Source organism: Bactrocera oleae, chromosome 3, assembly GCF_042242935.1.
Source record: "Bactrocera oleae isolate idBacOlea1 chromosome 3, idBacOlea1, whole genome shotgun sequence".
Lineage (NCBI taxonomy): Eukaryota > Metazoa > Arthropoda > Insecta > Diptera > Tephritidae > Bactrocera > Bactrocera oleae.
This window is the reverse complement of record NC_091537.1, coordinates 64048852-64064067: the sequence shown is the minus strand read 5'-3', so window position 1 is coordinate 64064067 and position 15216 is coordinate 64048852. Positions and strand designations below refer to the sequence as shown.

At 37.1% G+C, this 15216-nt stretch overlaps 1 protein-coding gene across 2 annotated transcripts in view; it reads right to left on the bottom strand.

The window, feature by feature from the left end:
* LOC106619871 (ATP-binding cassette sub-family G member 4) overlaps positions 1-15216 on the bottom strand; it is a 38271-nt gene that overhangs the window by 14003 nt on the left and 9052 nt on the right. For both annotated transcript variants that reach the window (XM_036371605.2, XM_014238171.3), the window contains exon 2: positions 760-1196. In XM_036371605.2, the coding sequence (XP_036227498.1) occupies positions 760-1132 (373 nt within the window). In that variant the 5' untranslated portion in view covers positions 1133-1196. The remainder of the gene's footprint in view (positions 1-759; positions 1197-15216) is intronic.

Here is a 15216-nt window from a genome sequence, read left to right as displayed (position 1 = left end):
TACTAGTACTCAATTATATTTTTTATCTTTATAGTTTTTGGCAAATGTACACTTGATGATTTTACCTATAATTAAACAAATGACAATAGTAACTGATTAGATAAACAACGTAAATCGAATATTATATTAGTAAAAGCAATACTTCAAGAGACAAGTCAAGAATGCAGCGGAATATTATATCTCACATTTAGAAAGAATTAGACGTTATTTGACGAAAGTGTGAACCGATTGCCACATTTTGGTATCTTCTTAATTTATATTACAGGTCCCGTACCTATTTAGTGGCGAGTCTATATCGCGATTTATGTTTCAAATAGCATATAATATTAAAATCATACCGACTAACATAAACTACTATACTCAACACTTTAGTGAGGGTATTTGGTATTGATATTTTTCGTGTTGATACTCGCCTAATTTTATTGATATAATTCCCATACTGACCGGTACGTGTAGTATAAATAATATATGTATAATTCATTGTAAGCGTAGTAATTTCTTCACTTAGGATTATGATAATGCTTTTATTTAGTATAGCCTCAGCACATTTTGAAATTAATATGAACTTTAAAAAGGTTTCTCAAGGTGGTCGTGGCACTAACATTTCCATCAAATTCGCTACACAATTTTGCGAATTCCAATTCAATTAACGGATATTTGGAAATATGTAAAGCAATTCTGCTAAATAATTAAATGTTTGAGTTATTCTTATTTAAAGAACCAAGTATGTGTATATATGGTAAATTCCGGTTTTCTTACCTTTTCCAAACCCCATTTGTACTGTAAGTGAAAGCTCCTTAAATTCTATATCGACTGGCAGACGAGAAGGCAAATTCGAGAATGGTTCATCAGAGTTTTTATTCTTACTGCCATTAGTACAGCCGTTACTGCTATTTGCCATCAATGACTGTAATTGTGACAGCTGTTGATCGCTATGTGCTTTGTTGCCATTTCTAGAGGGCGCAGAGGCAAACACGCTTCCGCCATTCCGCCAACCATGTACACTGGTCAATGGCACTGTTGTTGGGCTATAAACGGTAGTTGAACGCTGGTCAACCACTTCAATACCCAGACCCAATGCTGATGCTGGCAATGTGGAAGGTGCGAAAAACTGTTCTCTAGCGGATAACATTTGTGGACTTTTTACTTAAGCTTTGATGTGCGATCGATTCTCGCGGTCCTCGCCTACGTTTGAACTGAAATAATGGAAAATTGTACTCGTACTTTATTACTTTATTATAAAAGCTTATACATATGTAAATATAAAGTTTGTATGTATGAATTAGAGCTCTTGATGTTCGACTATTCGACTAACCGGATAGGGCACTATTTGAATAATAGTATTCGGTTTGCACTATCCGGATAGTCGTAAGTCGTCGACTATTTGATTAACCGTTTCTTATCGACTATCCGGTTAACTGTTTGTTGTCGACTATTCGAATAGTAAGCGTTCTTTCATTTTCTTATATTTATTAAAAAAAGTGAAACATTCAATAATAAAATTTTGTACACAAATCAAAGGCTGCTGGTATTGCAAACAATTTTGATTTATTCAAATACTCGAAGCAAGAACGCATTGGCTTTATATTGCATGATTATTTGTACATGAGAAAGCTCTGTTCAAAGTAGATATCGCGTCTGCTGACTATTGACCAAAAACAGCAGCGTGTTGATGATTCTGAGCACTGTTTGGTCATGTTTAAATGTAACAAACCGGAAGTTTTGCGTCGATATGTGATAATGGATGAAACCTGAGTGGACAGCAGCAGGTGAACCTCGTCCAAAGCGTCCGAAAGCACAGCAATCAGTTGGAAAGGATATGGCCTCGGTATTCTGGTCACTTTGAATTACAGCCACATTCACCTTATTCTCCAGATGGGGCTCCGAACGACTATTGGATGTTCGTAGACCTCAAAAAAATATTCGCCAGTAAGAAAGAAGAGGTGATCACTGAAACTGAGGCCTATTTTGAGGCAAAAGACAAATCGTTCTACAAAAGTGGTATTAAAATATGAGAGCGGCGCTGGAATGATTGTGTTGCTCTTGATGGAGATTATATTAATAATTTAAGCTAATTTTGAACAAAAACCCGTGTTTTCTTTGTTGGACCCGGGACTTTTCAGCCCATGTGTTATTCGAATAGTCGAAGCATTGCGTTTCTGTTATTATTCACACAAACTTTTATAAACCGGATATTCGAATAATCGGTTTTCAGGTTATTCGAATAATTTTAAGAGCCCTAGTATACATACATGTATAGTAATCATTCAATATTAATTGATTGCAAAGTAATTTTTTTTGTGAAAGTACAGTATAATCTAAAAATGTGCGTCAATCAGTGTATTAGGGTCATTATACACTGATTGACGCACATATGAATATTTATATATATAATTGAAATTATTATATATAATCACTTCCTTTATTTAGCTCATTATGTTGTTAAGTAAAACTTAAGAATAATAATGGCAAATACGTTTAGCACATTTAATCAGTTTACTAGTTCAGTTATATCAATCTATGTGCATATAAACATACATATACATGTGAACGTACATGCATAAAAAAGTGCATTAAATATTGTGTATTAAAAGGTAAATTGGATATAGATCATTACACAAATATGCAGATAAATCAATTACATTTATAGGACAGTTATGAAAGAGCTGGAAGACAAATAAAATATTGCTTTACGAAAAAAATTGGGGAAAAGGATGTATAGCTCTGCCATTGCTAATGAGGTACCTGGCGGTAGGTATAAGACGCTAGGGATAGAGGTTCCCTAAAAATAAAACTCAACATGAGGGAGAACAAGGACAAAAAGCGGGCTATGCTGTCAGCTTAAATCAGTGGGAGAAGTGGCTGCTACCAGTAAGACTACTTGCTGTGTCGCCAGCGGCCATACGTCTGCTGTGAAGGGAGCAGTTCACAGCGGTTGGAGAGCTAATGTCAAACCCGCTTTGCAACACGGAGGTGCCACAGTCCACGAAGACTCGAACCTCGAAAGCATTAACATGATCGAAGAGGAAGCTTTGCTACGCTCTCCGGAGGTTTCTAAGGATGCTGGTTCGGCATTAAAGACTAAGCCCAGGGCAAAACCCAGCAAGGATATGTTGCAAGTCCAACCGGACGAAGGAAGAAGAGGAAAAGTTGGCTTAGGCTAAAGAAAAGGCGGAGGAAGGCCAAACCTACTACGTATCGCGACCGCTGTTCACGTTCAAGGATCCGAAGTTTGCTAACCGGATCGAGGACGAAATTGTGGCTAAAAATAATCTGTTCGCTGACGGAGAGAGACCAGGAAAACTCCTCAACCTCCAGGGCGGCAACATCGGTCAGTGAGATAGCCAAGTGGTACTTAATCGTGGCGCTCATTGATCGAAAAACGTAAACTGGCCGATAACAACTTAAACACACTGTAGAAGAAGACTGACCTTATCGAAAATACTGCTGGTGATAGGCGCTGAGCCAATGCCCACTACACGGTATGGCGAAGCAGCGATAAAAACGACATGGGGTGGGACCTAAATAAAAGTGAAACTTTCAGAAATATTAAGAACACTAACTGGGATTTGTACAAAACGATAGTAATAGGGAAATTAACTAGACTCAAGGCATGTGACTCAACTTCTTAACTGGAGGATGGGGCCCGTACACTTACGAATATTCTCAATAAAGCGTATTACATCGCATGTCCACCATGACATGCGAAGCGTGGTTCGAAGCCGCCTTGGTGGAACAGGGAGTTCGGATGACGTAGGTGCAGTGTTCAGGAACTCTTCAAACTGGTCAAGATAGCCGATGAGGAGCCCTGCTAAAGGGAATATAAAGCTGTACTAAAGGAATAAAGAAAGGAGGTTCGCAAAGCTAAAAGGGAGTTGTGGAAGAGCTTCTGCGGTAAGTTAACATAGAAAAGAGAACCGAGGTAGCTAAACTTAGGAAACTACTATCCAAGCACCCCCAGTGAATAAGATAGACCACATATCCTCACCTTTTATATGGGAGAGAGGTTTCAAGTCACACTAAGAGAGGGTGGATGGCGGCATGTGATGCACCAACGGAACTCTTAACTTTTACATGGACGGACCAAAAATGGCTGATGAAGTGGATTTATTGTACGGAGCTAGATATCAGGCGACCATTCAAGCTGCCGGAATACTGCAGTATCTTCTAAGCAAAAGTGTTTGCGGTCAACAAACCTGCTGAGATAGCTAACAGCTCAGGAAATTACCTTAAGAATATCAATATATATTGACTACCGAACCAGTTTAAGAAATACGCAAACTAATACGATACACAACGAAATTTCCGAAAGTGCTGACAAACGGATCAGGGTGAGATTGGGCATGCAGGATCGCAAAGATCATGTGCAAAGGAGCAGAACACGCAAAATTTCTACTCATACGGTCTCGAAAAGACTGCAGGACGGTTGTTGGCCTAATCACAGGTCACAACTTACTCGCATTCCAAACGAGCCGTATGGTCATTATTAACGAAGACACATGTAGAAAGTGCTAGAAAGTAGACTTGAGAGTTCGACTTAAATATCTACGAGCTTCGCAGTTCAAGGGACTAGATGAAATATCAGAATTAGATATAAAGTCTTTATTAAAATTCGCAAAAAGCGTGTACGTCTTGCACGACGTAAACTCGTATTCAGCTCATATTAATAAACTTCCATCTGTCATTACAAAGGACCTGTAGGTGGATGTATGGCAGGACAGCCAACCAGTTTAACCTAACCTAACCTATCACGGTATTGATAAAATTTACTTACTTCAGAAATAACATCCTTACTACTTGTAAATATATATCTAGCAAATTAATCTGTACAACCTCCTTTTAGTGTAAGTCGTTGGTGAAAATTGCCAAAAAAAAAATTACCATACCAACAAATTGTCAAAGTTCATTATACACAGTGCGAAAATATCAGTTCAAATAGGAAATATTGTGGCAATGATCCTTAGTTCACACGATAAATAAAGAAACAAAAATATTATTTTAATTTTCATCCTAACATACATTATGCCAACTCTTTGATCACACGTAGGATTGAGGTGGCCAATAGAGTACTTTAAAGCCGTTGTTTTTAAGCCAAGCTTTAGCTACACGAGAAGTATGTTTCGGATCATTATCTTGCTGGAAGATTACGTCCTTTTAGTAGTTTTTAACAATACCGTTATATGGGGAGTGGGCGAGATTGTCACCCAGTTTCACTAATTTTTACACTGTGGATAGAGGGGCTAGAAACATTTGTTCTCAGTTTTGTTATTATAGCTTTAGCGGTTTAAGAGATATGCAGATTAAACCTATTAGAGGGCGGAACCACGCCCACTTTTTAAACAATTGTAGACTGCGGATGCTTCTCCCTAATATGATCCTGTATACCAAATAACAGTCTTGTATCTTATTGTGGAGCTTAGTTATGGCAATTTATTTGTTTTTGATTAATGGCGTTTTATGGACTTGAAAATAGTCCGATTACGCCCATCTGCAATACCAACCGTCTTACGGTACCAAGTTCCATAAAGATATCTCAATATTTACTCAAGTTACATCTTGCGCAGACGGACGGACGGACAAACAGTCACCCGAATTTCAACTGGTATCTTCATTCTCATCATTTATATATGTTTATATAACCCTATATCTAACTCGATTAGTTTTAGGTGATACAAACAACCGTTAGGTGAACAAAACTATTATACTCTGGAGCGACATGTTGCAAGAGTATAATAATCACGTTTTACTAAAAATTTTAATCTAACGATTCCACCACTATTAATTATATAGAATAAAAAGAAATACAGCGACCAATACTTTCTTACTCCACAAAGTCAACTAATTGATCACGTCGCTTTGTCTACATTTGTAAATATTCTCTGAAAAATAACGGCATATTTCTAGTAATTCCGCACTTACTAACTGTCATTTTATAGGCCCACTTAGTGCACTTATCTTTTTTATTGAAAAATGTTTTTTAACAAAGAAAGTACAAAACATAATGTATTTGGAAATGTATTACATATGTGATCAAATAGTTGACAAACTCTATTTTCAGTCCTTTTACTAATAACTTTTATAAACAATTTATTATTCTCTTGTGGTCGATAATGATATTAGGTATGTCTGAAAATTGAACCCCGTTCAATTGCTTATGATTTACAATAAATTTTATAATAATAAATCGTGAAGAACTATAATCTGTACTGCAGCCCTTGAATTGAAATACATCCCAATTTTTAAACAACTAAACAATTTTTAATCAATTTCAATTAAAATTGTATTGAGATTGGAACCTAAAAAATGATGTCAATCAATTCCATTGATTTTGTTGATGGTTGCAAATGACATCAAAATTCGCTATTTTACGAAAACGTGAATGAATTACAATCACATTAGGTATCTTATTTACTTATGTTATAGTATAATATATGTAGGTGATGTACTCACTTAGATTCATAACTATTATGAAGTACAATAGTACTGACATCAAAGTTCTAATTAATAGTATTCAATTATTAATCCTCTATTTACGATACTGATAATTCTCTACAAATTGCAGTGTTGCTAGGTAGCGACTTTTATAGGCTTCTTGATAACAAAAAAAGGTATAATCATCATGTTCATAACATCCATAAATTTTTATATTTTCATTATGCCATAAAACTTTTCAATCATTATGAACTAAAGTCAGTTCAAAGAAAAGTCCATAGGCCAAATTAAAAACTTGAAAACATAATTGGCATGCAACATACTTTACTTCTGAATGTATTACATATATTTTAAACACATTTTTAGTTTTTAGAAATAAAAAATTATATTTGCTATATACATTTTTATTTCATTTTGATTTAATAAATCTTGGCTTCGTCAATTAGGATCTAGTTTGGATCAAATTTATTTCTGAAGCTATAAAAAATAATTTTCGCATGTTATTCGCTATTTCCCAAGTTACTAAAACAAGGTCTCCACACCGGCAGTGATTGGCCATCACCGTCACTGAAAATCAAAAACTATACATATATGATTATACAAACACAAAATGGCAGAAATAAGCTCTGGATTTTGCAAATACATTTTTAATACAGTCGAAAGTCTGGAGGGTCATTGTACAGAAAACCATGAAGTACAAAATAAGCAGAGAGTAAGGAAGGGCTAAGTTCGGATCTATCCGAACATTTTATACTCTTGCAACTTGCAATGATCAAAGCGGGTTAAATACCTTCAGGCATTGGCAATATCAAAAAATGTAGCGAAAGGGTTCAACTCGTGTATGAAATACACTGGTCTACAGTAGTTTTGTTGCCCTAGATATAAGATTTTAATTTTTCTTTACAAAAATATGAAAACATGAAACAAAAAAGCTCAAATCTGTGTAATGTCAGTTTTGTTTTAAAAAATAAGGAGACATCGGAATAAACAGAGAGGCAAATGTCGAAATTATATTGTATGTTATATTTTAATAAAGCGCCTTTTATGAGCTTTTCTTTTATAATTTTCCAGTTGACATCCTTTTTTTTAAGAACTAGCAGTATTCTGCCATCATGTGAAAATCATCAACATTGATACCTTACTTCCATCACTTTAAGATCCTAGTTGAACCGCTCTCCCGGTTCCTCACTATAATTTTAAAATTATCAGGAAATTTGGGCAATTTCTTCTTAATTTGGTATTTAGTGGTTGCCTAGGAAATTTTCTACTATGAACAAAAACCTTTTCCAAGCTTTATTTCTTAAACCGTTTTAACCTTGATATAATCTGTATCTTTCATTTATTTCCGTAGTTAAGAACCATCAAATATTGCACCAAGTCACTAAAACAATATTCTTCAACGTCCAACGTTTTGACACATTGTTTTATCTTTCCTAACTGGATCACGTATTAAATCACTGAGTTAATTTTGAGAAAAACTCTTTATCGTAGATGTTTAACCCTCCCATCCACTTCCATTGGTAGATTGCACCGATATCAGGGTAATCCATTGTTTCTGAGTAGTCCATGCAAATTACTTTTGAAACGAAAGCGAGATTTTCATTGAGTAAAACAGAACATTTTGCAGACTGTAAATGAAAATATCTTCACGTTAAATATTTTGTAAAACCTTAAAACCTACTAATAATATACTTGAGAACTTATTTTGAAGCAATTTTATAAATATAAACATATGTAAAGTCAGCCGGATGTTTCCAAACCCTGAATATCAGTTATATGTCGGCTAAGGCAAGTTTTTGTCCGATTTCATCCATTTTAGGCTCAAAGATAAATTTTTATTAGTAAAACACACTCTCTCGTTTTTACTAAGATATCTCCCATAAAGTCACTGGAAGTTCGAAGATCTTTTTAACACAATGGTATATTATCAAAAAGACATTTTCCCCGAATTTCAGTAACCTATCTCACAGATTAACAGATATTTTCGGCCAAAAATCACCACAAACGCACTGTGATCCACATATTCGGTATATGGGGGCTTAAACAGTCCGATTTTGACAATTTTAAGACCCGAGATCATACGTCACCATTTGTGCAAAGTTTTATCCAAATTTATTTATTGGTGCTTGATTTGTGTACTGAAAAGTGAAAAAATCATATCGAATTTAAAATTATGCTACATGGAAAGAAGGCGTAGTTGTAGTCTGATTGCGCTCATTGTAGAATCCTAGGTCAGGCGAATATTACGTATTAATTGGTTCAGTAGGTCCAGAGATACTTATGTGATTTCACCTAAATTTGGACAGTACACAGTACAGTATTTGGACACTCACATCGTAAAATTTTGCCCCGGCTCATAAAAAGCCCTTACGTACCATCCGGGGCGTAAAATTGAATGTCTTTAGTGCTTTTTGTAGTTTTTAAATGGAGAGTGTGGCCACGCCTTTTTTTTCAACTTTTATCTCAAAGGTGCCCCTTGCTACTGCGATCCCCTGTGCCAAATTACAGCTTTATATCCTAATTAAGTGCTTAGTTATAGCATTTCATAGGTTTTCGATTAAAGGTGTTTTGTGTTCGTGGCAGTTGTTCGATTAAGCTCTACGAACTCGTACTCACTTCTTTCTCAGGGAACACGTGGACCAAGTTGCATTAAGATTTATTAAATATTAATTTTTATTGAAGTTATCGCTTGCACAGACGGACAAACGGACGGATAGACATATAACCTAGGTATAGGGTTCGATTATTTTTAGGTGATACAAACAATTGTTAGGTGAATAAAACTATTATACTCTGTAGCAACATGTGGAAGAGTACAAAAATCCGGACAATCGTCCTCCGGACGAAAATCATTTTTCGAAATTTTAGTTTTTACCTAAAGGAAATTCGTTTCCAAATACAATGTAACGAAAATTCTTACAATACAGAACCAAACATCTTCTTCAACTCAATTTCCTTCTTAGACTACACAAGTGATTCTCACAATCGTTTCAACAACATTTACATTGTTTTATAGGTGAGATTACATCAGATACAGCTTAGAAGCATAATCAGCTATTTGACTAACCTATTTGGATTCCTCTTTGGTATTTTATTTTTATAAATACATACATATGTATGCATATGTTATCAGATGACTTTTTCCATTATAAACAATGACACTTCAAAGATGCGTATTTGAGCAGAGGCGGTATCTCGACTTAGGAAGCACGGAGCAATAAAAAATGTTTAGCTGATCCTTTTCAGATTGTGCCATGCATACGTCTGCTTTGTTTTTATTTATTAGTCGCCGCTTGAAAAAAGTGATACGATCGTATTATCAAAAAAAAATTTTTATTTTTTTAGATTTCTGTAAATATAATAAATGTCTGCGGCTTGAACAGTTCCATATGCAATATATACACACAATAAATTGCTTTGAAATTTTGCTGATAATATGTTTTAGGGTGCATTAACTTTCTACACCCTTTTTCAAGTTAGTAACCACGTGCTTATTCAACATATTGCTTTCGTATGAAATAAATAGTAAAGATTTTTTTTTTAAATTTGCCAATCTGCGAATACAAGCAAGGATTCTATGCAATTAAATGACTACATATATGTACATATGTATACTATATATACAAACATTTCGAAAAATAAAAATATTTATTGTCTGTTTTTAAAAATTGGTGAGTTCATTGAAGCAAATCTAAAGAAGGCCAGTGCTGGACGGGAACTAGATTAAGTTAGGTTATGGGGCCGGGCCTCACTTCACTTTGTAGTGACCATACAACAGGGGATTTTCTGATATTACATCTACAGCTGGTTTAATGGCAGTAACCTCTGGATAAAAGATACCGGGCTATTCTGGTAACCTGAAACTAGAATTAATCAGAGCATCCGACCGAAAACTCCCCTCCAACCTTTCCCTTCATCTTCGATCCAGCCTTGAAAAAGCACACTGCGTCTCTTCTCCAGCGACTTTGCCACGTCCATGGGCTGAGGGGTAAACCGTTTCTATCCGCTCAGTTGGTTACCACATTGAAATATTGTTGAGTTATCTAGACAAAAGCTAAATGCTCTTCGTTAAAACACAATATTCAGCAAATGTTTGGAAATTGTGAGTGGAATTTGACTTTTTATTTTGAAAGAAGAGATAGAGAACTGACTAGAAAAAATTAATTGATCGATAACTACTACCAAACTGGAAAGGTTAAAAATTAATGTACTGTGATACCAATATGTGGTTTGATGAATATTGTCTGCGCGAGGGGACGCAAACGTTCGGAAATGACACTGAAGACTGTCAATGCTATTTCAATTGATAGCATTAAAAATTCCACAAAATTACTTCTGTAAATTAAGGTTCATCGAGATAGCTAGCTCATCTGTAGTAAATTATCGTATTATACATATCGTGCCTGAAGATTCGGGTATGCAAAAGCTCTATGTAAAGTGGATGCCATAATCGACCAAGAATAGCAAAAAAAAAAAACAAGAGTCAGCTGACGAAGAAAAGCGTGTAACCATCAACAGCGACTATTGCATAGTGTTTTTAGAACATTAGAAGGACGAAAAAAAATGTTCTTATTGGAAAAAGAAAAACCTGTAGCTTACCTAGGCAATGCATCATGTTACACTTTAATGAAAAGGATGACAAAATTGTTTGAATTGGTTGCAAATTTTATCCGCACCCATATTTTTCCTCTGACCTCCTGATCTCTAAATGCTTGCTGGGAAGATATTTAGCGACAATCTCTAGGTAATCGCCGGGAATATGAAATAAAATATCAAGCATCTTGATATTCACATAATAATATCAAAAATAGATAATTTTCCCGACTACAAAAAGTCTTGTCCTTCTTTACAAATAATAACATATGTATATAGATACTTCAAATATTCGCAACCCTAGTATACAATATTTTATTTGAAAAAAAAAAATGATCCTAAAATAAATGAAAATTCGGTGCTGACAAACCGTCCCTTGCAAAACAATGAAACGCGCACTATAAATAAAAGCACAATCATGTCAAACCTCGAGAAACTCACGCACGTACTTCTTACTACAAAACAATTTATCTTAATATTGGTATAAAGGAATTTTTTAACATACCTATTGTATAGACACATCGCCCCTACTTAAATTTGCTTTGTACACTACATCTTTATATAAAATTTTTAAAACGCTCGACTTCAAAGCTACAGCTTTTTTTGTACAAATTATACTCATAAGTATTAAGGATTACAAATAATCGAAGATCTGTATTAATTAATTAATATATAATTCCGAGCAACATCGTCATTGATAATCAAATGACCAATATTATTCAAAGCAAATATGAAATCAACAACACCAAACATAAATTACTTCAATTATATTGAATATCAATAACCACCTTTAGGTAATTTATTTTGGTTTGAAATTATTATAATGTTGTTACTAACAAGTTTTGTTGCAGCCAACTGCTATTATTTATAGTCTAAAGGTTATTGCATCGATTACAACACTTAGCACAGACAAACTCGTATGTACATATATCCCACTGAGTTAGTTGTCACCCAAGTAATAAACTAAGTGATTCGAAAGAGAATTTTATAATTTTCATGTTCTATAGTTAAAGAATAACCCTGTTTTGGTACCGGAAAAAGTATTAGCACTTTCGAAAAATCAAGTTTACGAACAGAATGAGGAAAAGTCGCGCTTAATATAAACAAGTAGCATAACAACCTACAAAAACAAGCCCATAGATTAAAATATTGTGCTTAAGAAGGATATGAAAATAAACCTCATTGGCAAATTGTCGAACTTATCTCTTAATTAAATGTCTATAAGCATATTCATATGTACATATTCCAAAGCACAGCGAGTTTCGAACACTTTGACATCACAATAAGTTCAAAACAAGTAGGGGAGCGCTTAGTTCCGCTGCAACACACACATTTTACAGTCTCGCAATTTACAAGGCTTAAAGACGGGGAAATACTTTTAGAGGTTGGCAAATTTTTATATTCAAAACATTGCGTAAGAACTTAAAGTTTATTATGGACCACAAATATCACCAACAGAAGATCTGGACCAATTGCATTAACTTTGGTATTACTCTAGTATACCCGAGAACATGTGTATTTTATGTATAATTCACTCATTGACATTCAGCATAGTCTGATATTCGGCATAAAGTCTGCCAGATTAACGGAAATACGTTCAATTAATTTTGATAAGATATCTTACATATTGGCCTATATATACGGTACAAAGCCAACCGGAAGTTAGGAACTCTTATATTAGGTATTTGGAGGCTCGAGGTAGTATTGATCCGACTTTATCCATTTTTCGCATCACGACATAAAATTATCAGATACAAATGCTCTCAGAGTTTTAGTGAGCTAGCTCAGAAATTGACCAATACGTCATACGTATACATATGAACGAGTATATCACATATGCGCCGTTTTGTTCGTAACCTTGTTGCCAACGAGATGCCAACTTCATTATACCCCTCTCGTAGAAGACTGCGTCCCTATTGCCAAAAAACTCGGAGAGTCAATTTTCACAGGCCTCTCTTGAGGCAAACTTCTCACCATTAAGCGCGTTCGCCATGGACGGGAAAATATGGTAATCACTTGGTACCAGGTCCGGACTATAAAGTGGGTGCATTAGAACCTCCCATCCGAGCTCCAGAAGCTTCTGGCGAGTCACCAAAGACGTGTGTGGCCTGGCGTTGTCCTGATGGAACACAATTCGGCCTCTGTTGATCAAAGACGGCCTCTTCTGGATGAGTGCTGCCTTCAAGCGGTCCAGTTGTTGGCAGTAGAGGGCCGAATTCAGCGTTTGGCCATAGGGAAGCAGCTCGCAGTAGATGATTACTTGCCATCCCACCAAACACACAGCAAAAGCTTCCTGGCCGTCAATCAGGTCTTGGCCACCATCTGGGCCGCTTCCCCGAGCTTTGACCACGACCGTTTGCGCTCGATGTTGTCATAAGTGATCAGAAATCTGATCAGCATGCTAGCACACTTGAGTGTGCCAAAAAGGGTGCCAAGCGAGCCCCACACCTCGATGAAGCGACGGAGGTCGCAGGAGAGGGAATCCTTCCTCGGCAAAAAGTCCCGGGTCGGAGGCGCACCGATGTTTAGCGAAATCGCTAAACTCGCCACCTCAATAGACCTAGGTGTGAACGACCGCTGTCTTTATGAAGGTGGTCAGGGGAAGCCCTGGACCTCACCCTAGATTTGAAAGTGCCGGGTGGAACCTCGGCATACACAAACTTATAAGGTGTGCCGACGAACAGTCGGCATTCCTTTATAAGGAGTCGGTAGCCAGGGGGGGGGGGGGAGTTTGGAAGGGAGCAAGGCTCGAGGCGGTGGTCACACCGGATCTCTCAATGCGACCTCGGGCTCGTGTCTGGCTTCCGGCCGAACCCTCTACCCCGACCGAAATCCTTCTGGGGAACTCTGGCTTGTCTCAGCCTACATGACGCACGACGGCGAGGTGGAGGCACCTCCGGACCTGCTGAAGTGGACTCTGGCAGAGGCCAGGCGCAAAGGAGCCGTAGTCTTAATAGGCTCGAATGCTAATTCAAGGCAAACCGTCTGGGGGAACTCGGACATTAACGCAAGAGGTGAGTCACTTTTTGATTTTATTTGTAGTGTAGACCTTTCTATATGCAATCGGAGAAACTGCCCTATCTGTGAGACAGCTAGCAGGGTGGAAGTCCTCGACGTTACGGAATGGAGGGTTGTAGACGACCATTCCTTGATTGATGAGCTCGTTACGAGAACTACTCTTAAAAGCTCCTGTCCTCTTAGAACTCAAAAAACAAAGAGAAAACTTCTTGGTGGACTTCGAATTAACGGAGATCAGATTTTCGAGCAGAAGACTTTTCAACAAAACCCGTAAAAGTGGCTCTAGTGAAGACTGGACGTGGTACAAGGCTGGACTAGCCATTTACAAGTCCGAGTTGAAGAAAGCCAAGAGCCTTCTGCGGTTGTATAGAGGATTGTCATTAGTCCTCACGGTTCAGGCTCATTCTTGCAAAAAATCCTACTCCTACTCTGAGAAATGCAGATAGTAGTTGGACAACGAGCAGCGAGTAGTCGATTATACTACTCCTGGATGCTTATTTTCCTGGGCGCTGAAATCTTGCAAACCCTTCAAGTCCCCGGGGTCTGATGGCATTATACCGGCGCAACTACAGGTTACGGTTATTCTGAAGGCCGGTAAAAGCTCTCACGTTGGTGCAAAATATTTCAGACCCATCAGCCTATCCTCGTTTCTGTTGAAAACAACAGAGTACCGAGGGGTAAACTGTTACAGGCGCAGCATGCCTATATCGGTCGACACTGCTTTGCATCATGTAGTGTCATGGCTGGAGATAGCTCTCAAGCACAAGGAATTTGCTGTAGGCACTTTTCTCGACATTGAAGGGGCCTTTAATAACGTGCAGCCAGAGACAGTGGTTAAAGCCTTTGAAAAGTTTGAGGTGGAATTGAACCTCAAGCACCTAATTTTTAGTAGTATTTGCGACAAAACTGTCGTAGCGGAGTGGGGTGGTGTCAAGTCAACCAGAAAAGTTATTAGGGGAACTCCGCAGGGAGGGGTACTCTCCCCACTGCTCTGGATCTTGGTGATAAACGACCTACTTATAGAACTCGAGGAGCAAGGCTGTCGAGTGACAGCCTATGCTGATTGTGTGGTTCTTTTGGTAAGGGAAAATTCCTAAATACCCAAGTAAAACCGAAATGGATTTATTTACTAGGAGGTATGAGATAGGGCTTATCCTCGATAAAAAACTTTCC